Here is a 25,081-nt window from a genome sequence, read left to right on the forward strand (position 1 = left end):
GTGAGTCGAGTCAGGCTGTTGGAGCATGGTGCAGGTATGTCTTTAAAGAAATTGTGTCACGCAGTGATTAAAACTTTAAAGTTTGCATTTGTTCAATAGGAAATAGAAACCAAATCCATCACCTCTACATTTTACAGCTCCTCAGTGAGGCAGATTTGGAATTCTGTGACGCTCGGCTGGGGAATTAAGCAGCTTTCCACTGAATTCAGTGTGAAAATCAATCACTGTTTTGTTAATATTAGGTTGTTTAATTTTACTCCTTTGATTAATTTCTCCTGAGGAAAAGCACTGGAAGTGCTCCGCGATTCTAGAACAAGCAAGCATATTGCTCGTGTGTTTCTGTTAAAATAGTCAGTGGTCAAACAGCTACCGGGGCTGGCACTGATAACGCCAGCTCCTAGAGCCCAGGCCCTGGAATACAAACGGGAACTTCAGTCACCTTCGTACTTCTGTTCCAGACAGCTGGGCGACATTGTCATTTTACGTGTGGTACAGATCCATTCACAACTGTATGGCAAAAACTTGGCTTTGTTTAAAAAGTATGGCAGTTTAGATTCAACAGCACACATGTGGTACAAAACCAGATTCCCTCAGCAAACTGTGAGGCAATAAAATACTCGTGCATATAAGGCCATATGTATAGATACATATATGTATAGAAATTAATAGATATATGCAGGGGAGTGCATGTAAATGCCCTTCTCATATATATATATATATATGGACAGACATGGTGTCTGTGGTCGGTAGACAACTAAAACAAAGCCTTTGCTGTAGCAGAGTCTACTCCTTTTCTGACATTCTTCTGCATTTTCTTAGCCTCTACACCCACTTTTCTTTGCCACGTTTTTAAAATACAGCCTCCAACAGGCATTTTTACAAACTTGGTTTATTCTGTCATGCCACAGGCAGCACAGTGAATCCCTCCACCCCCACTGCTCTAATCCGACCTGGCCTCTGGAGCTGTGGGAAGGATGGGCTCCCCGCCAGGCGGGACAGGGTACCGCCGACCAGGGGTCTGAAATGGGGGTGCAACTGCGGGGCACCAGCTCTGCTTTTCAAAACGTGCCCAGAGAAACGGTCTCTGGCAGTGACTGACGGGTTCGCTGGGTGACACGTCCGGGTGGGAGACGTCCCGAGACCCAGCGTTTGTAATTAGCCCAGGGAGGCACGGTGTCCACAGCGTGACCGATGCGTGCGGGTGGTTTGGCTCGGTGGGAGGCAGGCTGCGCAAACACAACCGGCACTTTTAGAGGGGAAATGCTCTGCTTTGGTCCATCCACTCAAAACGGGAAAGTCAGAGCTTGCAGGTATGCACTGACCAGTGAATGAGTTAACACTGCAAAGATGGCAAAGTCAGACAGATCTGTGCTATATATAGATGTATGTATCCCTGTGTATAAAATCCATGTGATATACATTACGGATACTATAATGTTCACCCCTGTTCTGGTTTTGCTCCCATAATAATTGCGCAAATAGCCCCATTTGCTGAATGAGAGTAAGGACTACTCATATGAGAAGCATTGCAGGATACGGCCTTCCAATACTGTAAAAATACATTTTAGCAGCACGTAGTCAGCAGCTAACGTACTCTGCAGCTCCTCCAAAGGGAATTCCAGCCTGCTCCTGCTGGAGAGCACCTGTGATGTCCTACGGACTGAGCAACACAGTCCTGCCCTGGGCTGGAGAACGCAACCTCCCTTAAACATGAGCCCGGGTCCACAATCTGTCATGAGCCAGAGAAAAGGATGTACTGTAATAAACAGGGGAATAATAAGCAGACATACACGAACTCTTGCAAGTGTCAAGAAAAGGCTGTAAAATGCATGTATACTTCATTGAAGAAGATTTGGGCGTTTATTTGAGTTGCACGCATTCATTATTTGCGGAGTGCTGACAATGTACTCAGCCCTGTATAAAAGTGGTGTGGACACAGTGCCTGCCCTACAGATCTGGCAGCTGAACAAGGGTTGCACAGGGCTGGCTACAATATAGACATTCTAGGAGGTAATCCTTTATTGAGTTACTTGTACAAATATCCAGTGCAGCTTAGCAGCGAGGAGGGGAATGACATTACCCAGGGAACAGAGAATGGAGATTGCCCAGCCCAAGTGCCGGCAAGGGGTTCTTTGTTTGAGATGCATTGTCAGAAATGATAAGTTCCTAGCAGGAAATGCTGTCTCCTATTTATATGCTTTATTTATTTGCTCTTTTCCAATTGCTGCTTCTGAGATTAGTGTTGGGATTTAATTTGCAACCCCTCTCCAATGGCTCTCAGGTTTTCTTCTGAAAACGTAAGAGAAAATCCTTAAGACACACAGCCCTTCCTTAGATCTCTTACACTCAACATTATCCACCACGGAGCAAAATTAATGTATGCCCTTCCTTATTGTTTTTCTTCTTAATTCATTTCTTTCTATAGAGGCTCAGCAAGTGCCAATTTTCCAAGTGAGTTTTTAATCGCCTGAGCGCAGCGTGATTACTGTCTTCCAATCTAGTTTCCATTTGATGCAATCAGTATTTCAGAATACAACGATTATTTTTTTTTCCCCAAAACTGAGTGCTATATGGCCAGCTGATAACTCTTGGCTACAAAGAAACATGAAATGCTGATAGCGCTGTGTGAAAGAATATAACCTTTGATTGGAGGTCTTCCCCAGCCAAGTGCATGAAGGTGATGTGAAACAGTTTTGTAAGATGGGGCACAAAGAAATTTATTATTCCGATACTAAGAGCATAGGCTGGGGAGGCGGGGAGGGAAGGAAGAAGACGGGAACGCAGCGTGCTGAAGTATTTCTCACTGCTGGAATGTTTGCTTTGAAAGGGCCTTTCAAGAGTACGTGTTGCCAGGGGAGATTTTCTCTCCACATCTTTTATTGCCACCCCACAAATAAAAGATTTCAATACACCAATACTGGAAAACTGCAGACTTAAATAGTCCCTGCCACACAGAAGCTGTAGCCTTATAGATTTCCCCAACCTGTAGTGAGTTTAGCATGAGAGATTATCAGTGTAAAATGAGAAAATCCTTCCTTGGAGTAAAGCCTTCATTGCTGTGTTTTTAAGCACATTTAGTACACTATAAATGCCGAGCAAACATTTGCAAAATTACTGAGTGAAGATCAGGACCTGGGTACCATAAGCGAGGACACGGTAACACTGAAGCAAATAAAGGGTAGAAGGGAAACCGCGGCTGCAAATACAGGGATGCGTTTTTCTTAGAGCAGGCTGCCAGAGTTGTGTCTCTCCTCCTTATAGCCTGTCCTGCAATACCTCCTGTGTCAGCCTCCTCCTGCGGAGGTCCGGGGATGGCTTTTGGTCTCTTTGTGCAATGTAACACTGGGAGGAAACCACATGGGTGCAGCTGGATCCTGAATAATTGCACTTAACCGTGGTGAGATGGGGAAGATGCAGCCAGCACCGTTACAGTGGAGAGCTGAGATACTGGGAGGCTTCCCTTTTGTGCTATTTGTTTAACAAAGCAAACGCCCACAATGTATGGATGTTTCCCGGTATTCTCTGTGGATACCATGCAACTATAACTATTTAAGTTACAGCTTGTTTGTTTTTTACAATGTTGTGGTGAGTATGGTTGTCTGAAGTCTAGTAGACAGCCATTTGCTAAGACCTTCTGTTCTTAGCAAACTTGACAATGTGGCTTGTTTAATCGCCTTATGTTATTATTGATATTTTCATCTTGTGTAACTAATTTTGCTGAGGAAAAATATATTATTGCCAACTTTGATCTCCTTAATTCTTGTAAGAAAATGCCTCCAGCTTTGGCCCATTTGAAGAATATACAGATGGCTTTGTGCAGGAGCGTGACTCCCTGGAGAAGGTTGCTGACATTGTGGCCGTGGGTCAGGATGGGCAGGGATCCTATTTAGTGAGACTGAAGAGATTTTGAAGGTGGCTGCTCCTGCCTCTCTTTCAAATAATTATTTTTCTGTCTGTCACTGGGAATTCAGAAAGAGCTGCAGGAAGCTCAGGGAAAAGCCAGAGGTACCTGAAAATGAAGGTGATTATAAATAAAGGTTAGGATGAGACTGAAAGACAAGAAAAGAACTAAGGAAAAGAAATATAAGGTATTGTGAAAAGCAGGAATCTGACCGGAGCAGCTCATCCCTTGCCAGCTCCCTAACTCAGTGCAGGACAGTGGTGCAACCTTGCCTAACCCCTCTGCTGCAGCTCCAGCCACAGTGCGGCTCTCCGGAAGGCAGAGATCTCCACTAGTGCTATCCAACGGTCGTCAGCTGAGTTGGCCTTTCTACCTCGTAAGAAATTCACCCTTCGTACCAAACCTTTTGCATGGCCGCTGAAGACTCTGGCAGTGCCTTTCAGGTACTGAAAAGCATGGGAGATGCAAGCCTCAGTGCAAGTGTGTTTTCTAGATAGCAGCATCTTGAGCAGCACAGGAAACCAGAAGTGTGTTTTGGTTACGCTAGTTTGAACAAAATCTTGGCTGAATAATCCCCTTGAACCTGAATGCGTTGCTAGACATCAAATGGGCTAAAGATTAGCAAGGCAGAATATATCTGCACAAGAACAGTCCTTAATGGTGAATCAATAAGCGCAAATGCCCTGCATGGAACATGAGTTCACTGAAAACTGGTGACCTACCACCAGCTGCAGAGGCTGTCATGTTAGGCAACAAGGAAGGCAGCAAAGTATAGAAAAGCAAACATCTTACTACCACAAAAAAGGGTGCTCTTTCGAGTTAAATCAATAGGACTACATCTATGACCTGCATAAAACATGAAAGTTTAATGGAGTTATTTCAGTAAACGAACCTAATAGCTCTGGTAGCCACAAACTGACTTTAGAGATGCCTGCTGCAGGGGGATGTCATGCTATAAAGATGAGATTATTGGCAGGCAGAAATAATTTCCTTTAAACTCATGAGCTCTCCCCTCCTTGAAAGTTTGGAGTATTTACATTTAAGGGCCACGTTAGTGGTGAGAAGCCGTGTGTCCTTTTTCATGTTATCCTTTAGCAAACAGAAAATAAACTGGACATACGATAGTCCCTGGTACCTGCCACACTGGCCAAAGTGATTTCGACGGAAAGACTCTTTTGGCTTTGTCAAAGACCAGTGCATGCCCAGGAACGTGTTCTCTCTCCAGCGTGTCTGCAGGCAGAGCTCCGAGCTGGGATGTTGTAAGCCCGGCTGCCTGAGTAGCGCAGGCAAGGGACACAGGAGCATCGTGAACCTGCCCCCCTGCTGCTCAGGGGTCAGACATCCCCTAGCAAGACAGGAGATTTGCGGGAGAGGTTCCAGTTACACTAGAAGCTCGAGAGCTCATCTTTTAAAGATGGTTTTGATAACCCTTCCTTAGGTGTTGAAATTTCCTCAGGCACAGGGGGAGACACCTCCCTTGTGGCTGTGTATCCCACTGGATCGCAGGCTGCTGTGCAAGTGTAGCAAGCCTTTTGGCTTTGAGACGCTGACTGTCCAGCTCTCAAATGTCTCAAAAGGGTCATCTCAGGCACTCATCACCAACATAAGGATGTGGGGCTCTCACTCTCTTAAGCACTTTTTGAAAGTCTTTACGTGTGGAAAATAAAACAGATAGGGGAGGCCACATAGCTATAAGCTTTAAAAGCTTAAAGGGACAAAAACGAAAGAAAAGCTGAAAAGAAAAAGCAGAAAGAAACAGCTGAAAGGGAAGAATATGAAACCTATCAGAGAATAAGGTGAATGGACAGGAAAAAACGTATGGTTATTGGCAGCAGGTGTAGTTAAAATCCCAAACAAAACTTCACTAAGCCCTCCTTTGCCACAGAAGGGGGAGATCAATGCAAGAAACTATTTGAAGATTTCAGGATGAAATAGCAAAGGAAGACACAGAAGAGGAGATGACAGCTATCCTATCGCAGCGTCCAAAGTGCACTTGAGCACAAGCATGGTAAAAAAAAAAATAAAAAAAAAAATCCATATGATGTCAGCTGAGAAGCCAGTATTAAGAAAACTCCCAGATCAGTGAAGAAGAGCAGGAACATGGATTTCTTAAAGAAAATAAAGGCAGAATCTAGTGAGCCTTCAGTGCTGACTTTCACAGAGTATAAAACCACAGTACAGCACCTGTTACCCTGTGGTAGGGTATTGCCATATTAGTTGCACAGGACTTGTGTTCTGTCTGGGCAGAAATGTGGCAGTCACAGCACTGGAGCACATTGTCTCTGCTTAATTTGTGTGAGTGGGGAAGGAAGCGTCTCCAGAGAACAATAGTACAAAAGCAAAATTATGCATTAATTAAAAAATGAAATCTGTATGTCACTTTTTTTTTTTTTTGTAGCTATAGCAAGCTACGAGATGAAAGTAAGAGAACAACCTAGGATTTCATGTGAAAGTAGTTTCTGTATTTGTGCCTGAAATGCCTCACATCTGGATTGCACCGCTCTGGTTGTTCATCTAATCGCATCCCCCTGAGTAAGTCCACTTGGGACTGGCAGTGTGACTAAAAATCATATAAAATCTCTGCTAACTTTAAACTAACTAGTTTGGGTCACGGCTACGGCAAGGACTTCATCTTGGGCTAACTGACCCGAGCCTGCAATACATCTAATAATACATGTAGACGTGTAATACGTTCTTACCAAAATCCAGGCTAACTCATGTGCAGCTCCATCAGGTACATTTGCCAGTGCTGTCAACCTGCTTTGTGTTTGCATTACCTAGCTAGTTTGTTTCCATTTTGCTTTCCCTGTCTCTTCTTCTAGGGATTTTTAACTTTCCCTAGCCCTTTTTCTAGGGATTTTTAACAAAGCTCCATTTTTAATGAAGTCGGTTCCTTTTCAGACACAACCTGGAAGTATTGTCCTTTTTTTTTTTTTTACACATTGTGTAAATCTTCATGCATTCAGTAGCACTATGTGTGTAACAGTGGCAATAAACTCAACAAATTGACTGTCTGAATGCCTGTTTGCCCCGGTGTTCGAGTGACTTGCAACTCCAACATCACTGGACCTCTGAACGGGGAGTGGTAACATCTCTCTCTTGCAGACGGGCACCAGCGATACGGTCTGATGAAGCTGTCAGGCTCCTTCTGTGCTGTATCAATGGCAGAGGCTTTAAATGGACCCATATGTCCTGAGGCCCATACCAGAGGCTTTTAAGGAATATGTCTGGGTGATTAGGCATATGTGGCATCATTAAAGAAATATAAAGAAATAGGCATGATCAAGACAAGCAAGCTTTCCTGGTTTGCTCATCCTTTGCTTACACTGCTGATTGATTGAATATACTTCCCATTAAGTCCGTAGCGCGCCTGTAGGCTTTCTGGTTAGGAACGAGAAATCATAAAAGAGCCAAATGGATTCATATGTTTTCTGTGATTCTAGGGTTTGGGATATATTTTTATGTTGTACGTAGCTTTTACATATACTTGTCTTGTGATGAAGTAAATTGGTCTAACTTTAGGAAGAGAAAGAAACTTCTTTGTTCTGTTCCCATGTTTTTTACATTCTGTGACTGTGGCATGTTTTTCTGTGTCTACGCAGCCCTGAGGGAAGATGTTAAAAAACAAACCAAAAGAGAAAAACCCAAAAGTACAACGGAAAACTTATGGCAGCACCCTGCGGTTTGTCACTTCTCCTTCGTGCATGAGTTGGAATGGTTATTTTTGCCCAGATTCAGTGGGGGAACCGAAGAGCTTTACATATCTATCTTGGCATTTAGACAGAGTTCATACAAGTCCATGCACTGTGGCTATAGATGGGAGAAAGACTGACAGGTAGGAAGAACACTCAGTTGTAGCTGGATTTTAACAGGTTCTTGTTTGGTGAGAAAGCAGCTCAGTCCACCCAGGTCGTATGGGCTTTGGAGCAAAGATGATCTTTTCAAGAGCAATGGAGAAGTAAGTCAGGTAGCTCTACGCTGATTTTTCTGATAACTCAATCTCTGCCTTTAAGTTAAAGTCAATAGCAAACTATTGATTTTGATAGGTCATGGTTTCTGAAGAGCTCTGTGGAAAAGGGTAAATTTTGTGTCATCCAAAAAATGTAGGCATTTTGACATTTGTTCTCACTGTGATTAGCAGGTTTTAAAAAAATTATCCTCAAAAGAGAAAACTCTGTGGTCTGTTATGTGTTTTGCAGACCCTGGTAGTCCTTAGGTCTGCAGCCCCCGGCAGTCTTTCTGCTCTGATGTCTTGAAGCTTTGGGCCTGGCAACCCCGGGCTGCTCAGTGAAGGGCCACCTGCCCAAAAGCCACGTCTGAGCCACATACCACCTGGCCTCAGGGCTCCTCTTCTGCTTGAGGGTTTTAATAAGCTGTGTTCCCTTCTTGGTAAAAAGAAGGATTATGACAGTTAATTCTCTTTGTAAAATACATTGAGATGACTAGCGGAGACCCTCTAAAGAACCATAAGCACCGTTCAGTGACTTGTAGCATGTATTTGTCATGTGGGGCTGAATTGCATGTTTGGGTAGTAATGTGTAGGGAAGGATGTCATCCTTGGCAATGCCATTGCCTTAACACCGTCCTTTGCCCACAGTGGAAGACAGTTTAAGGTCAAAAGCTCCAGCATGCTAATGCAAGAGGAAAAAAAGGTGGGAGGTGTTAGCAGGAGATGTCAGCGGCCCCTTAGTCCTGCAGACCCTTTAGACAGAGAGCACTTAGACCACTGGTGCATGTCAATGAAAAAAAACTTTTCCATCTTCAGTACAACCTATTCATTACTATCAATGCAGTACCCAGACGTGTATTACAGTTGCACCAGGCATTTTCTTATTCTGCTCTGCATAGACGCTCTAGCCAAGATGTGCTTGTTGGAGTTTGGATTTATTGACACAATAAAAGTCAAACAGACAGCACCAGAGCAGGCTTCACCCTGAGCGTTCTCCCCAAACGGGGCTGCTCCTGCAGGATTTGTTCTGTTCCACTCCCTGCGTCTTCCTGCACCAGAGGGACAATTCACTCCTCTCCTGTTCCAGTTGGAGAACACAAAGGCAGCTGCTACTGTGATCAGATCAGATTTTCACTCTTGTAACTCATGAGCTATCTGTAAACCCCCCGGGTGACTCGGAAGCCGTGCAACTGCTGTCCCTGTGTGGGTAACACAAGGGGAGCTTTGCCCCAAGGCACCCTCTGGCTCAGCTGTCTCTGATCCCACAGAGGATTCCCCCACCCTTAAGCTTCCCTTGTTTGTACCTTGGATTTCTCCTCCCCTGGTCTGGCAAGAAACCTTAGCTAGGAGTGGGAGGATTTGCAGGTGTACAGCCGTCAGAAACAGTGGGTTATATAGGGGCCTGTTTTCAAGGGATTCCATCTTGACTGAGGTGCAGCTTATGTATGTACGGTATAGTAATTCCTATGAATTTATACGCAGAATTTAAGCTTCTAAGTTGAGGCTGTGTCACAACTGAAGCATGCCATCTTCAGCACAGTCTTAGATATGTTTATATACAGAAGCAAAGCCAGCACTTTGCATTAAGGAGTTAAGTCTTGTCTCATGATTGTGTCAGTCTGACATTAAAGAGAGATGAAATATTTTCTTGGAAAAGATCTTCTGTGGCATTCAGTCACTTCCTGACAATTTCAAAAGCCCCGAGACAGTACACTTGAATGGAAATCTGGCCGTATTTTTGATACACTGAGAGTTTTCTCTTTCCAGCGCATTCATCCTGAAGGACCTCCCTCTGTTTCCCTGCGTGACTGTCCAAGAGTATTCCCTGCAAGCACCCGTCCGCAGGAGCACAGCTCGGCGCGGGCAGTCACCAAGGAGACCACAGAGCACAATCCAGCGGGAAGCTCCCAGGGCCCGTGCTAGCATGGGAGCTGGGACATCCAGGACAGGAATGGAGATGATGGGAAAGAGCAGCACTCCCCTTTTCAACTTCACCATCTGCTCCTCTGCAGCCAATGAACATGTTTTTTCTCTCATTTTCCCTGTGCTGTAGATAAAGCCCCCTGTATTGTTACAATACTGCCATCATTTCAAAAGTGCCTTTTGCTATGCACACTATATAGGAATATTGTAGTTACAGTACTGGCCTTACAGGTATAGACAAACCCTTCCTCCAGGAAAGTGCCAACACAGGCTAAAAATGAGGTTCAGAATACTTCGGAGGCCCTTTTGGAGCCCATCTGTATTTTCAGCCTTTAGGGAGTTCACATTTTTTAAACTGTTCGTAGTACCCACTACAGCTAGATGCTTTTTTTTTTTTGCATTTGAAGAATTAAGTTTAGTTTTTCACAGACTAATATGACTCCAGGAATGGGAATTTTCATAGAAAGCACCAAATATTTTGAGTGTTGTGCTAAAGTTACAAGCATTAGCAGGACTGTAGTGCATGCAGGGCAATAGGATGTGTGACCTAGTGGTGTCTGGAGATTGTTTGACCATCTTGTATATGTGAGGAACTTGCACCATCTTTGTATATATATCTAAATTCGATTCTTTGAATTACATCCACCTATGTCTCTTGGCTTTTTCCGTTTACTGAATAGGGAACTCTCTCCTGGTGCCAATCTTCTGCATCATGCTATATTAGATGAATAAAACAGTCTAGTATAGTCTAGTCTCGTAAGACCAGAGAAGAAAGGTAATTTTTTAGGTAAAGGCTCTTGACATTCTCTCCAAATAATTTTATTGAAGCACTTGGCTGAATGAATGCTGTTTGAGGGCTGTTTTTGTTGGCTGTGTTTGCTGTCTGAATGTCCCTTTTTCCTTTTTTACTAATTAATGAATTATTTGTTGCTCAGAGACTACAAACTAGCTGGGAAGACTTATGAATGTTGATGCACTAATATCTAGGCACAGGACCAGCGTTCTCTTTACAAAATGAAAGTGTACTGCTGTGTATATAAAAGCTCTTTTGGGATTTTTTTTCTGGTTTTCTATGGATCCTTTGGGATAAGGATGGTGTATCCTTTCGCTACTGGGACAAGATTAAAGGCTAGATCAGTGTGGCTAACATTCATGACTTCTTAATGCATTGCTGTTAAGCTCACAAGCTTTATTACTTGGTTGTCTAGTCTTCTTCTGGGCTTGGGGCTTTTTGGTGCTGTTGTAGTTGCCATATATTCAAATTGCATTCATAGGGAAGGGGCACAGTTGTCCTTTGGTGGGAGCAGCAGCATATAGGGCTCCTTTCCTCTGCGGAGCAGTTCAGGAGCAGCGCAAGGACTTTATGTGCAGTGGCCCTGTTGTGAGCGTCCTCCTATTTACGCCACAGCGTTTCTGTGCAGCTGGGAAGGGCTGAGTGGCCGGTACAAGGGCTGTACACACGTAGTGTCCTTGAGCTTTTTGCACGCTGTGTTGTAGCATCTATGAGATATTTGCGGGGGATGAGGAAATCTGGAGGTGACTTGCATTCTCCAGGAATGCTGAGAAACCAGCAGGCACAGAAGAGCTGGTTAGCTTCAGCAGTTACAACCGACCTGCTGTTTTTTTTCAAGTACATACTCTTTAGAAACCTCTATCTGCCCTGTTAAAATTTCATTGGAAAAATTGAAGGATACGCAATACATGAAATTGAATGAATATGCATGTAATTGTTTCTTTTTCTTTTAATTTCATGGAGCCTTAGATCTTAAATTTCAGTCACAGGGATTAGAGCCATGAATCATGAACACTAAGTTTACTTAGTACACAGAAGATTACTTTTAAAGCCCATTATTTTACAAAGAACTTCAGTGGAACTGAAGTATGTTACATCTGCCTGAATATTCTCCCCTCTTACTTTTCTCAACGATGTGTAAATTATTCTGTCAGCCTATAACTCCATTTGTGTGAGTAATTCTAGTGGGGAAAAAAAAAGAGGGGGGGGAAACCCACCTTAGCTTATAGCTCCAACATATGTGTTAGTTTCACCTAATTAACAGTTTTTACAAAAAAGGTTCAGTGTTTGCAATTAGAATTGGTGCAAGAAAGAGCTGGCACCATATGCTGGGGTTTCACCAGATAAACAACTCTCAAGGCCTTCTGGGATACCACTGATAAATGCAGAGTGCGCGGATGTTTACTTAAACTAGCAAGTGTTGGTAATGCCTGATCTGCAGAAGTTTAAGGATCAAACACTTAAGCAAAAGCTACCTCAGACAAGCATGTGCTTCAGTTTGTGCTGGTGAGAGATCCTTTATCTCAGCGCAAAGAATGAAGCTGCCTGTCTTGGAGATAAGCATGCCTGTCCGGGAAGGATGTTAGCCCAGGAGAGGTACTGCATCATGGTGACAAGGCAAGTAGAAGCCATGCTGACTTGCATACTAGATCGCTTAAAAGAAACAGGGAGCAAGAATGGGACTGGCACAATTTTGATTGCAAATGGACAAGATCCTGCTCTGAGCTCTGGTCTGTGTGTTCTCATTATCAACAGCAGTAGTGGTTGAATGAAAAAAAAGAGTTCCTGACGCTTCCCCCAAACACAACCCGTGCCGAGATTTAAGTGAGCCTGAACCACACGAGATAAGTCTCATGTGCACCTGCTCTTCTGCATCCTGGCAGTGGAACTGCTGCTTTATCAAGAGATAATAGCAGTTTGTCTAAACAACTTGAAGTATGACATACCAAAGAACTTCAGCCTCTGAAAAAACACTGCCTAAAAATCTCCCCATTCCAAGCTTGTGTCACAGTTGGCTGTCATTGCATTACAATAGACATTGAAGTCCTCACATCCTTTAAAAGTCCTGGTCTGAGGCCAGTAAATCAGTAGAAAGTCTCTCATTTACTTCAACAAGCGTCGGATCAAACCTAAAAAAGGCATGCTGTATCCCTACCAGTTACATCCCTTTTTTCTTTCACACATCAAAGTACCGTCCCATCTGGTTTCCCAACCGATCGCAGAAAAGTCTGCACTAAGGCCAATAGCAACACAGCCACCACTATCTTTTAGTTATTGGTATCAAGCATCATTTATTCTTGTGCAGGGGAGCTGACGTTCCTGATGGATCAACCCCTATCTATTCCAGGTACTGTGAACGAAGGCATTCTTATCTTCCAAAGGCACCAGCGTCTTAATATGGCCATTGGTTTGACCTAATGAAGTTGATCTCTTTTTCTTAACCTGCACATGGTGATGATAAATCTGTGGGGAGAGCAGACACAGTAACTTTTAATTCCAACAGAATTCCTCAGCTTGATTTTTGTAGAAAAAGTGCAGTTAAAAGCTCAGCTGATGAGTAAAGGAACTTGGTACATGGAGCAGAGAACATTTTGGCAGCCACCATGTACTGCTATTAGCTGCCCCCCCCATCACTTTCAGTATTCACGCTACATAATCAGTAAGAACGAAACGCCAGAGCATCTGCCCTTCCCAGCAGCTGCACCACCGCCGTGGATGCACAGCAGTTATTACTGAGCCTGAATTAAGTCAGGCCAAGGAGCAGGCTGGAGTCTGAAAGCACACCCACCTTCTTTGGTCCTCCCCTTTCAACCTGTGCACCCGCCAAACTTATCATCTCCAGCAGGAACGCCCCTGCACGGCATGTCGGAAAGTGAATGAGAGCAGCTGCTCTGCACCTGGGACTGAAATCCTGGCAGATCTCATGTGTTGTTTAATAATTTTGCATAGATCAACAGTTTTTGAATAGTGCACACTTCATTCAGTACAGCAGGTTTTTAAATTCTCATTGTACATTCATGGATCATTGCACCTTTTCTAAGCCACAGCAATTGTCTCTATTGTTAAACCAAAATGTTAATGTCTTCCATGCTGTCCTTCCCTCTAGTTCAGTGCATTTCAATGGGGGTTAAAAGGTAAAAACACTCTAAAACTTCAAATACCCATTCACATCATTACAAGCTATACCTAGTCTCATCTCCCTCCTCCTCCAATATCCTGCTTCTCTCCATCAGTAGTGTTAAATAGTGACATCTACAGAGGAAATGAGCAGAGGCTTCTTCAATAAAACAAGAGAGTATCACTCACGCTATTGTGCTAATTGCTGCTGAGCTGCTATTAAAATGGTCTCATGTTGTCCACGTGGAGCTCTGTGCATCTGTGTTACTGATAATCCCTCCACAAGCCTATCGCTCAGACCTGTCATGCTTTTCTGGTCTCTTGAACACACAGCACTTCAGTTTATTATCTGTTTTTCCAAATTTTTGCTTTCCTGGACAAAGGGTTTTCCTTTCTATCTTGCTTCTAACTCCTTGTCATTGCATTTCAGACCTGAGTATAAATTACAGTTTGTATTTCGTACCACTGCCATAAGTAGTCTTCAGAATAGGCCCAGTCTGGCAAACACAGTTATGGATATTGTTATTGTCTGTGCCTGTAATGTTCTCTGCATGGCTCATTGAAGCCATGGGGGTGGTTGTTCTTAGGGGCCTTGAACTGGGTCTGTGTTGGGCTGAGTGCTGAAGTACTAACTCCTCCCTTTCAAAGCAGGTTGTCAGATTGTGCTTCTGTCTCTAATGAGAGACACCTGAAGTCCAGACACAAGTTTTGATTCTCCCACCTTAGTCCTTTAGAACAATAAAACTGGGAAGAATGACCATTGCAAAACGGGAATTTCAAAATGGCCTGAATTTCCCAATGTATAGTCCTGTGGTTTTGGAAATCTCCACTTACCTAGTTAAATGCCTGCTAACCTCTGGCCTTTGATGCGTGATCGTCCTCCACTTAATTCAGTTGGATCGACTTCAGCAGTTATAAGATCAAGACTTTGGGTAATTAAAAAAAGAGCAGGTATATCTGAAAATAACTGACCCAAACACAGCAAGATTCTTGCAGACAGATGATGTGACTGGCCTGTCGTTACAGGATACCACGGTGCTGTGGGGCCTACACAAACTTTCCTGCCCCAATCCAAATTTCCCCAAACAACAAGATTGGGGATACCTCGTTTCAGTGTAAAAGTATGTGGTTTTCTTCTCAGTAGATGTTGCAATGTAAGACTACTTCAGATGAAGAGCACTGGAAATGCTTCAGGCTCATCTTGACATATTTCACTTTTTAGATTTTCTCCAGCAAAAGCTGGTAGTAGGGGGGGAAAAAATCATTCTATTCAGATTTGTAAGTATAGCTATTGGATTGCATTGAATCATGCAGTTCGTATACTGTTTCCCTGTAACATTATTATTCACTGATAAGATGAAAAGCAAACACATATCGAACACATGGGATGGGGAATACTTGACTTAAACTCTTGCTATTGTTTCTAAGTAGGAAAGAAACCTTAGAATACATCTCGAGGGATTCCTATAGCCAACACTTATACCTGAAACTACAGCAGCTATTCCAGAGAACAGTACTTGGAGAACTGATTTGCCAATAAAAACAAATTAACGTGAAAAGAATGTTTCAAAAATGACATTTCCAAGACTATTCTGCACATGTCTAAAATTAAAAGGGAATAAAACTTCTGTTTTCATTAGTTTCAATTTCAGCATCATGTCATTTGCCATCCTTTACTCTGTATATTCTTAATCTACCATTTGCCTCAAATTGCTTGGAGACAATATCTGCAGACCCCAGTACGCACAATTAGCTGGGGCAGGGGGAGGCAGAACTATTGCCAGAATTAACTGCATAGAAAAATCCCTGCTTGTGGAAGAGGCTGAAATAAATGCACTGTTAAGCCTAGCCAGCCACACGCAATGCTTTGATACGTACAACGCAAGGACTGCTTTGGAAGCTGTGCCGCGTTGCTGCATGGGTGTCAGAAGCAAGGGCAGTGCCTCCTCCTCACAGCGTGCTTCTCACCTCACTGGGTCCTGGTGGACGATACAACTTCTCACCGCCGGAGTCCTGCACAGCCGTGCTGCCACCTGTACAGGAAAAAACCGTGAGTCTCACAGGTGGGCCCAGAAGTGCTCTGCAGAGGTTTGTGTGCAGTTACCAGCCGGGGTGAGACACCGGGCTGCCTCTGCCACGCAAGCCCGACAGGAGCAGTAGGTTGTTCTGGGGCAGAACTGTAATGCAACCTTGGCCAATTAGTTTTAATTTTAAAAGGGAAATAAAATCCAATGAAAACTTCTACTTTTATGTTATCACTCGACATGTACATATGGGCAAATATTGTGCCCCAGAGTAATTAACATGTCATGACATAACATACAACTACAGCCAAAACAAGAAGTCTGACATTTTTCTAGACTGACTACGATCAGGCATAATTCCGAATTTCAATGAAAACAGCATTTTGTAGCTGAAAAGGGTTTGGGAAAACCCTCTGTTTGTTTATTTGTCTCAAGACACGAGGCATATCTTTCCGTCCCTTTGTTGGTTTAGGAGAGACTCCAGCGATGGCTTCAGGCAGTGCATAGTGCAGGAGGGGACAGGAGCCAGGGAAGGCACGGAGGTAAGTGGCTGTTTGAAGGAGGGAGAAAGAAGAACATAAGAAGAAGAAGAATCCTTCTTTTTGTCTTCAGCTACTACACAAACGCTAAGCCAGATTCCTCAGGCTGAGGAAGTAATTTCAGACTGTGCTTCTAAAGCAAACATGTAGCAATAATAAAAATAAAGTACAAAATAATCCAAAGCAGAAAAAAACCTGATACAGCCATGCTGTGGCCATATAAAAAGATGCAAGAGGCAGAAGAAAAACACACAACTATGGGTTTGATATAGCTCAGCAAGTCCTTCCTAATGGGCTAAAAAGACAATGCCAGGAACAATGCCGCAGAAAAGGTGGAAAAGAAGGCATTCAGGAAATACCACAAAATTACAGTTCTAAGATTATTATGAGAATGAGCCGTTTCCTCTAGGCACCATTCACTTTAAAATCTTGTTACAATTGTTCTCTTCATAGCCTCAGCCACAATAATGAGACTTTGCATCCCTTACACATTGACTGCACGGCAGCACGGTGCACTGTTCCTCTGACCTGTTATGAACGGCCGCAATTTGCTGGGCTGTCGTTCCTACCTCTTCTACAGAGCCCTGGCTCCCGAGCCCAGTGGCGGGTGGCCCTGTTTGCAGAGGAGGAAGGTGGCTGCAGCCATACCGCGTTCTGGGCTCTGCCTCGGATGCTGGACATCAGCATTGTCTCAGGCAGGGATTAGAATAAGGTTGGCTTTTGCTGTTGAAAAAACAGAGTTACAAAACTGAAGAAGTCTGCACATCTGTCCCATTAAACTGAAGTATTTTTAAATGCCAGTAGATCTTGACTCCAAGCAAAAAATCTCCTCTTGTAAAGGCCAGTTCTGCTGAAAAACTCGTGAAGGCTCTTTTGAAAGTAAGTGTATAAAGGATCTCTTTTCAAGGGTGAATTTGAACTTCAAATTTAAATCATTTGGGGACCTGACTGGATAACCAAATGGCTATAGCTCTCAGCTGGAGACTGCGTGTGAGACCCAATTCTGACCCACACTGCATGTGCCTCAGTTTCCTCTTCTATAAATGGGTTGTAAAAATACCATCATCCTTTTGGGTTTTGTGTGTCAAAAATCCACAGATGAAACGTGCCATAGCACAGTTTGGCATTGTACTCGGTACCACGCTCACATCCATTTAGTCTCTGTTGCTTCCTACTGAATTAAATGGAATTAATTCCTTTGGGTAGTAGTTTTCCCTTTAAAATTCATTATACAAGTTCATACACAGCTGTGTGCGCACACAACATTCATGTAAACATCAGTGAGAAATATATGTCTGAAGGTGAAAAAAGATGAACTTGGAGGCGAGGTGTGGGCTGGGAAAGCCCTGAAGCGCTGCTGGCTGGAGATGCCCACGGGTAGGCCTCTCCTGAAACCATCTTGCTCTCTCCTCCCACACAAGAGAGGGCTGGGGAAAAAATAGTTGTGCCAAGCAGGCATTCAGCAGCAAAGTCTTGTTTAACCCAAAAACACCCGAGTGGTCAACAGCCACAAGGATTGCGACTGTTTTCTGTTAGATCTCTCTCATTCAGCCTCCTTACAAAACGACCTGCGAGCTGAGGGTAAGGTACAGGCTCTGAAATCAAACCTGCACGTAAGGATGAACCACGCAGCAGGCATTATTTGTTTTCTTGTCGGTTCACACTCCCCCCGTTTTACCTGCTCACCCAAAGGGTGTGCAGACCTTTGCTGACCTGAACATCGAATGGGTTCCCAATTACTCTTTTGGACTGTTAGCTACTTTTGTACTGGATTAGTCTAAAACGAGGAGGCTGTGACAGGCCATACAGGGCAAATTGTGCTTTTTACAATTACTTGTGGGGTTCGGAGCCTATCATCTGCTTCAAAGCCCGGAGAGGTTAATTGCAGCTCTCTTTCTCTCAACCTGCATACCAGAGCACATCGCCGGCCGGCCTGCCCTCCTGGCTGCAACCTGTCTCAAGAAGCACTTTCTGATTTTGTCAGGCAGCTGATAATGGATGGTGACAGACTGTTTTAAACAGGTTTGCTCTGTGCATTTTAGATGAGAGGGTGGCATTCTGAGTTTTTGCTGTGTCTTCTCACTGCATAGTGTTTGCAGGAGAGATTTAACCGCATTTTCCCTCTTTGTTCCCTCAGAAGCAGCAGCTCAAAAGAAATCTGTGCATTAAGTCACCTGCTAATGTAACTGCCTGTGTCTCCCTGCTGCGTCAGAGCTTGCCCCACGGCGAACCCGAGTGCTGTCTGATGTACACAGGCGTGCATGCCCCAAACTCCTGCAGCAGGCCGTACGAGTTCCCCTTCCAGCAGCATCACGAGCCACTTCTGGCAGTCAGAATGTGACTAGAAAAGTACGGAGCAGACTTAAAAGGGGAGAAAGCAAAGGGGAACATTTGCTGTAGGCCATCAGCCAGAGAATACAGCTGTCACCAAGTCTCCGAAGCTCAATGTTGTTTCTCATTCCCTCTTCACTTTGGAGGAGTGTCAGAGTGCTGTTAGCATGAAATCACAGCTCTCAGATGAGAGCTGGATGAAATTAATTCTTTGTCCTGGGTCTGTAGTAGATCCCAAGTAAAATAGGAGTGCTGGGCATTTTCTATACATGCTCAAGGTTCTCGTTTCCTTCAGATGAACCAAATCTACTTTGAAGTAACAACGGCTGTAAGGTGTGGTGAATGAAACATGGCAGTAATTAAATGCATGTGAGTGTAACAGAGGCTTCCTCAGGTGAGCTTTAGTCTACGCTGAATGGTTAACAGGGGTCATGGCTTCACATATTTCATCACAGGACTCGGCTGGATTCAGCTGACTGCTGTGGTTTTCACCCTTATTTGCACAAACTTAATTTTCCTTTAAATTCTTTGGTTTGCTTGTACCAAATAGACTAAACTGAAATTCCAGATAGAGAACTGAAACAACAATAATGTCTCTCTTAAAGTTTTCTTATCAAGGCTGGATTATTTTCTGGAAGATACACTTAAGTAAAACATGAGCTCTGAACTCTACACAAGGCCACTGGGTGAACTTCTATAGCATAGTTATATATACTGATTTATACTTACCTCTTGGTCAGTATATAAATGACTATGTCTCTGTCTAGACATATAATCTATGAAATTTGTAAGCCTAGCCTGATACTTTTACAGCTACAATTAAAGTCCATCTTTCAGTTCCGTAATTTAGCACCTTTCCTGCCTGCTGACAAGAAGACAAGAACATTTTAAGTAGCAAGAAAAGAACCTAAAATATTAGCTGCTGTCATGTCAGATATTAGTTATTCCCCTGATCTGCTCTTGATGTTTATCCCTCCCTCTTTGAGTTTTCTTAATTATTTCTGTCTTGTATTAATTCTCACAAAACTCCCTAGATGTAGGCTTTATGATTTAGAATCTCAACTGCTCATTCAATTAATGGGCTTGATTAATGTGCTTAAACCTTCCCGAGACCCTTGTGACACGTTATGAGGGGGAAACAAAGATTCTGAGTATGCTCTATCTCATTCGTGGTACTCCTGAGCCTGGAGTCCATTTTAAGCTCTTTATCAGATAGCTAGATTTAATTTTTTTTTTAATTCTTGTACTCATTAAACATTTATGTGGAAGGAGTATTCTCTCCAGAAGAGTGACTTAGTTTCCTTTGCCCCGTCCCTCACAACCTGGCTTAGTCCCTTTATAAAAAAGCCATTGATTGTCGTTGCAGTACATTGATTAGGATCTGGGAACCTGACTTGAAAATGGCAAGTGTGGAAGTGCAGCTCTTCTAGTATATGGGTATTGCATATGGAGAGAAAAACATCAGACAGTGAGCTTTTCTGACAACAATCTCGAGGCACTTCACAATATTTTTAGCAAAGCCATTACCTAATAAGAAGCAGCACAGAAGAATGACGTTAGTTGTACAGGGATGTTATAAAAGGGACAATTTGAAAAGTTCGGCTGCGTGGTCTCGCTAAGTGTGAAACAGTCATTTGGTCTGGTCGATGTTCAGTGGATGCAGACCAACAGATCAACGGGCACAATGTTTCCCAAATGCTTCTCCTTCCATGCTTGGCTTGAGAGTTGCTATAATTTTCAACGTTGTCACAATAATTCTGCAAATAAAACTTGTCACTGAGCGATCTGCATAAAGGTTGCTTGCATTCTTTTGCTTCTAAAGTAGCTGATTCTTAGGCAAGTTGCCTATAAATCTTAAAAGCATTATGAGAGCCATTTAGGCAAAATTTTGTTATCTAAACGTGTTCCATATGATAGTAGAACTCAGGTACTGTCCATCTAACAGCAATACACCACGTCAGAGCTCAAGAGAACAAGGATGTTATACTATATGAGATTTAAAGCAGGACAAACTTAATTTCAAAGTCGTATGTGAGGACTGCCTTTGGCCAAAAAGAAAAGGCTGCTACACAATTTCTGTAATTTTTCTTGGCTCGGTAACCCCTAATTCCTGTTAATATCAGAAAAGAGATGAGGTATGTTTGCAGAGCAAAACCAACCTGTGTTTCAGCATATTCCCCACTGAAGCCTACATGAGTTATCTCAGTAACTCCAGCAAACCAGAATTTAATCACCAGCTTAGCCAGAATCCCTTCAGATCTGCGTCCCAATGCATTATACAACATGACACGGAACAGTCCTGACAGGAGAACAAAGTCCATCTCAGTAGCACGACTACATCTCATAAGCCATGGTTTTAAAAGATTAAAACCATAGTACATGGACTCTGTTGGAGACTATCACCTCTCTCTTGCCTCAAAGCAGAATGCAAACCTGTATATAGATACAAATACATCTACATATGCAGGTACATATAAACACATATATACATCTATATGCATATATAAAAACGTTATACATTCATCTAAATGTGTATATATAGAGCGAATCTAAAAGTACACACACACACGTTCATAAATACATTAAAAAAACCGTACCTCATGAAGAAGGAGTTGCGTCTTTCCAGGATGCAGGTCAACGGCGTTGTTACATCATCTTCTTTATATAAATAGGCTCCGGGTGCAGGACCTTGATTTTGTGCCAGAGGATCCCTGAGACCAAGAGGGTAGAGGAGTTGTAGTATAGACCCCACGTGCTAGTTTTGGCAGTCATTTCATATAATGACACAGAGCAACTATCAATACATTTTGCTAAAACAATTACTGAGTTCTAAAAATTAATGCTTCTGCTGCACTTCTGCTCATGAGCCATAAGGGGATCTTTGTCGTTCAGCATCACAGTGCTCAAGGAAAAAGCAAAGGATTCTGTTTTATGGTTCTGAGTCAGTCTTTTTCTTACTAACATATGGCCCCATTTTTTCCAGGTTCTTTAAGCAAGTTGTAAACATAAACTTTGATGCACATGGAGTTTGATTCATGAAGAGCTTAATTCGCCTCGTATAAAAGATTCACATAGGTTATATAACAACATTAAATTATTTTTGCTGTTTGAGTAGTATCCATTGAGGAAAGCAGAACTGTTTCCCTCGGGTCCATTTATCACTGTTTGCTACTAATTAGAAAACTGAAAATACAATATGCATGACTCACATTATCAGTGTTGTCTTTGGACTGATGTATCATTCCCCATGCTTTCTCAGGAACTTTTATTCATTTCCTAATTAATCTTTTTTCTTTTTTTTTTTTTTAAAGGTTTCTGACAGATGTGACTCCATCTTCGTTAACGGCAAAGAAATGAAAAGCAAAGTGGATACTATTGTTAACTTCACTTACCAGCATTTTACCACCCAATTAGAAGTGACGGTCTGGGTTCCAAGGCTCCCGCTGCAGATAGAGATCTCTGATACAGAGCTTAGCCAGATCAAAGGCTGGAGGATACCCGTCACCTCCAATAAAAGGTACGCTTACAGCATCGGCCCAGTCCAGATACGTGCCCAGGGCCCCTGATTTTAGAACACAACAAATTTTTAGAGTATTTCTCAGAATCTAAACTCTCCTATTTAAAATCAGCTTTACAGTCTGTCTTAGCCTTCATTATAACATCCAACAATAATATCAGTAGGCTACATTTTGTCCTGATCTAGATAGTTTAAAAGTCAGTGGCGTTGCCCAGAGCATTAATCAATTCCCCACTATCTCAGAAAATCGTATCATACACTCCGATGTGCAAATCTGAGGAAAAGAACGTGGACCTTAAATTTCTGTCTACAGTGCTAAATAAAATAGGGCCAGGGAGAGAGTCGGGTCACTGGCAGGGAGGTTGGACTAGATGATCTTTAAAGGTCCCTTCCACCCCAAACCATTCTATGATTCTGTGACTTTGGATGATTAGTCAGTCTTTGTACAGATGCACTCTACACCAGACCTGGCTGGAGCATTATTTAGTAGATCTGAATTAGGCAAAAAACCCACTTACGCTCCTATTGAAGACTATATTCTGATGAACAGATTCTACCAGGACAGATGTGGATGGGGAAAAAAAGGGAGGGAGGGGAGCAGGGATTTTGAGCTCTGTTCGGTCCATCCCCACTGAAAGACCAACTGCAGAATAACCATCATTTGGACAATTTGCAAGATTAAGAACTTCCAGGAACGCGGCTATATCGGTGGATTTCAGGCTAAGTTGAAAAACACTACTGGAGAACAAGGCATGACACCAGCTCAAATTTATAATACAGTGAAAAAGCATTTCTGGCAGCAGTAACTGTAGTGCTAAACACTGTGGCAGTTCTAGCTAAAGCACTCGATTTGCCCAGGAGAACGTCTCGGCTATTCAAGAGCCTTAAAGAGCCCAGACAGCCAGCAGTGGAGTAGAATTATCTAACACTTTACAAGGGCATAAAACTAAGGGTAATAGGACACAATTTACAGGATACCCAGATAATGAGCTGCAAAGAAGGGGACTGACTTACCTCTTGGCTATGTGGACGTTTTTTCTGGCTGTGACAGAAGGAGGATCTGGCACACGAGAAATTTGTGTTTCCTTCAGTGATAAAGGCAAAGTTGCCATTTGTGGAAGGAAGAGATGTGCTAGGTGATGAATGAACCTAACGTACACCGGCCACTTAAAGTTTCACTTAAAACTTACCTTCTTCTGTCTGTAACGTGCCTAGTGCTGTAACACTCCCTTAGGCGCAGCTCCTACTAAAACCAGTGGGGATTTTGCTGAGTAAATGGCTGCAGGATTAGGCTGTTGGTGTTTATTATAGGAGTAAACGTTCAGCAGCAAGCTCAGTGAGTTAGACATTCAGCTGTGGTTAACGGTCGTGGACGTTCTGACTTTAAACCCATTATACACAGTGCTGGAAATTTACCCCCTGGTGTCTAGTTCTGATTTATTTGGCCAGCTGAAATAAAGATAATGGTCTGAGAGTCTGCTGTGTTTGCAAGCTGGCAAGCAGCGCGAGTTTGCTGCTGCTCAGATTGCATCTGAACTGCTGGCACATCTTCAGCAAGCATTTTCCGTGAAGGGTGGAAGAGAAAGTACGGACACTGTATCATTCCCCAGAATTGCAGCTGGTAGTTTATGACATTGTGTGTCAGCAGTCCCTGCCCGTGTGAACGGGAAAGGTTTCAACTAGAAATAAATTATCTCTTGTTTTATGGAACAGTCGTGGATTATTTTTTTTTTAACTTTGGGGGGGTATTCTAAATCAATAGGCAATCTAGGACTAGCATTAGTTGTGCTCACTCTGACATTTACTTTGTACATAAGGTTTTTACATTTCCTTTTTTTTTAGATTGGATGGGTTTTACCTGAGATTTAGTGGCTTTTCCTTTTGGTTTGTTGTTGGTTTTTTGGGGTTTTTTTTATTTTTCTCTTTAATTTTTAATCTGCTTATACCTCCATCTCCTTCATAGCTACATGTTTCCCAATATCCTAAACATGGGGGAGTTTTTATGATGAGTTTTTAAATGGTGACCTGAAGCACACAAGACATTTGGACTACAGTCAGGAGCTGCAGGTTGGTTTCGTGAATCCTCATTCAGTGATATAGCCAGAAGGCCACTTTCGCTTATTCTGAACAGTGGTTCGGCCTGTGATTCCTTGCGGTGCCCTCCTGGTATGTATAATACAGTGTGAGTGCTGTGCAGTGAGAAGGTTGTCTTGTGTGACACCTGAGAATAGGTTTGAAAGAGAGGAGAGTGCTTTGATCTTTTTAAAAGAACAAAATCCAAGCATTTCCCAGCAGGTGTGGAAGCCATAGAATTGTACGGCTTCAACTTCATTTTCATGTAAGAGCCAGTATTTGCAGTTTCCACGAGGTTTTTGATATCTATCCTTAAAAGAAACTAATTTGAAAAGAAGAGGGCATCTAACTCTTGGATTCTTTTGAAAGTCCCTGCCAACAGGCTTAGGCAGTCTTAAATTTAGGTTCAGTTGCACGTGGCCCACAGGTCAACTGAAACTATGTCACTGTCCTCAGGCTTAGTCATGAAAGGATTGTAATGCGTCTTCTCCATTGCTCACCTCACCACAGACAAAACAATTCTCTACTCTCCTCCTGTCCACTAGGGTTGGTATCTTCACACCACTCCCTTGTCTCCTCAGCAAGAACTAAGCATTGCTAGAAAGCAATTCATCAACATACAGAAGGTAAAATTTTGAGCATTTCTTATAGGGATTGTGCAGAGACACTTTCAGCAACCTCCAAACATTCCTGCATCTCCTCTGGCTCCCCCGCTGCCTCGTTCCCACATGCTCAGCGTGGCTGTGCTGGTTCAGTTGTCTGAGGGGCTGAGCCAGATGGCAAGATATAACTGGGTTTACAGTAATCTTTTAAATGTTTTTATTGGTGCTGTCGACAAAAGAAATGCTTGTGAAACTACTGCCTCAGCATGGCTGTTCTTCATCTGAATATATCTGCTTCTATTTCAGACCTGA

At 43.0% G+C, this 25,081-nt stretch overlaps 2 protein-coding genes across 9 annotated transcripts in view; one reads left to right on the forward strand and one right to left on the reverse strand.

The window, feature by feature from the left end:
- The window catches only part of TMEM132B (transmembrane protein 132B), a 257,005-nt gene that overhangs the window by 219,926 nt on the left and 11,998 nt on the right, over positions 1-25,081 (forward strand). For both annotated transcript variants that reach the window (XM_087754474.1, XM_087754475.1), the window contains one exon: positions 21,889-22,094. In XM_087754474.1, the coding sequence (XP_087610600.1) occupies positions 21,889-22,094 (206 nt within the window). The remainder of the gene's footprint in view (positions 1-21,888; positions 22,095-25,081) is intronic.
- Positions 11,950-25,081, reverse strand: part of LOC148056077 (uncharacterized) — a 174,375-nt gene continuing 161,243 nt past the window's right edge. For 3 of the 7 annotated variants that reach the window (XM_087754476.1, XM_087754479.1, XM_087754478.1), the window contains 6 exons: positions 21,970-22,139; positions 21,175-21,288; positions 20,105-20,334; positions 16,816-18,587; positions 15,652-15,716; positions 11,950-13,029 (listed from right to left, as the gene is read on the reverse strand). In XM_087754476.1, coding sequence (XP_087610602.1) covers positions 12,901-13,029; positions 15,652-15,716; positions 16,816-16,933 — 312 coding nt within the window. In that variant the 5' untranslated portion in view covers positions 16,934-18,587; positions 20,105-20,334; positions 21,175-21,288; positions 21,970-22,139 and the 3' untranslated portion in view covers positions 11,950-12,900. Of the gene's footprint in view, positions 13,030-15,491; positions 18,588-20,104; positions 20,335-21,174; positions 21,289-21,969; positions 22,140-25,081 lie in introns of those variants that run through there. The other 4 variants (XM_087754477.1, XR_015704042.1, XR_015704040.1 and 1 more) reach the window with 4 other exon arrangements.

The sequence above is a fragment of the Nipponia nippon genome, unplaced genomic scaffold, assembly GCF_047370975.1.
Source record: "Nipponia nippon isolate SJK-2023a ecotype South Korea unplaced genomic scaffold, ASM4737097v1 scaffold_18, whole genome shotgun sequence".
Lineage (NCBI taxonomy): Eukaryota > Metazoa > Chordata > Aves > Pelecaniformes > Threskiornithidae > Nipponia > Nipponia nippon.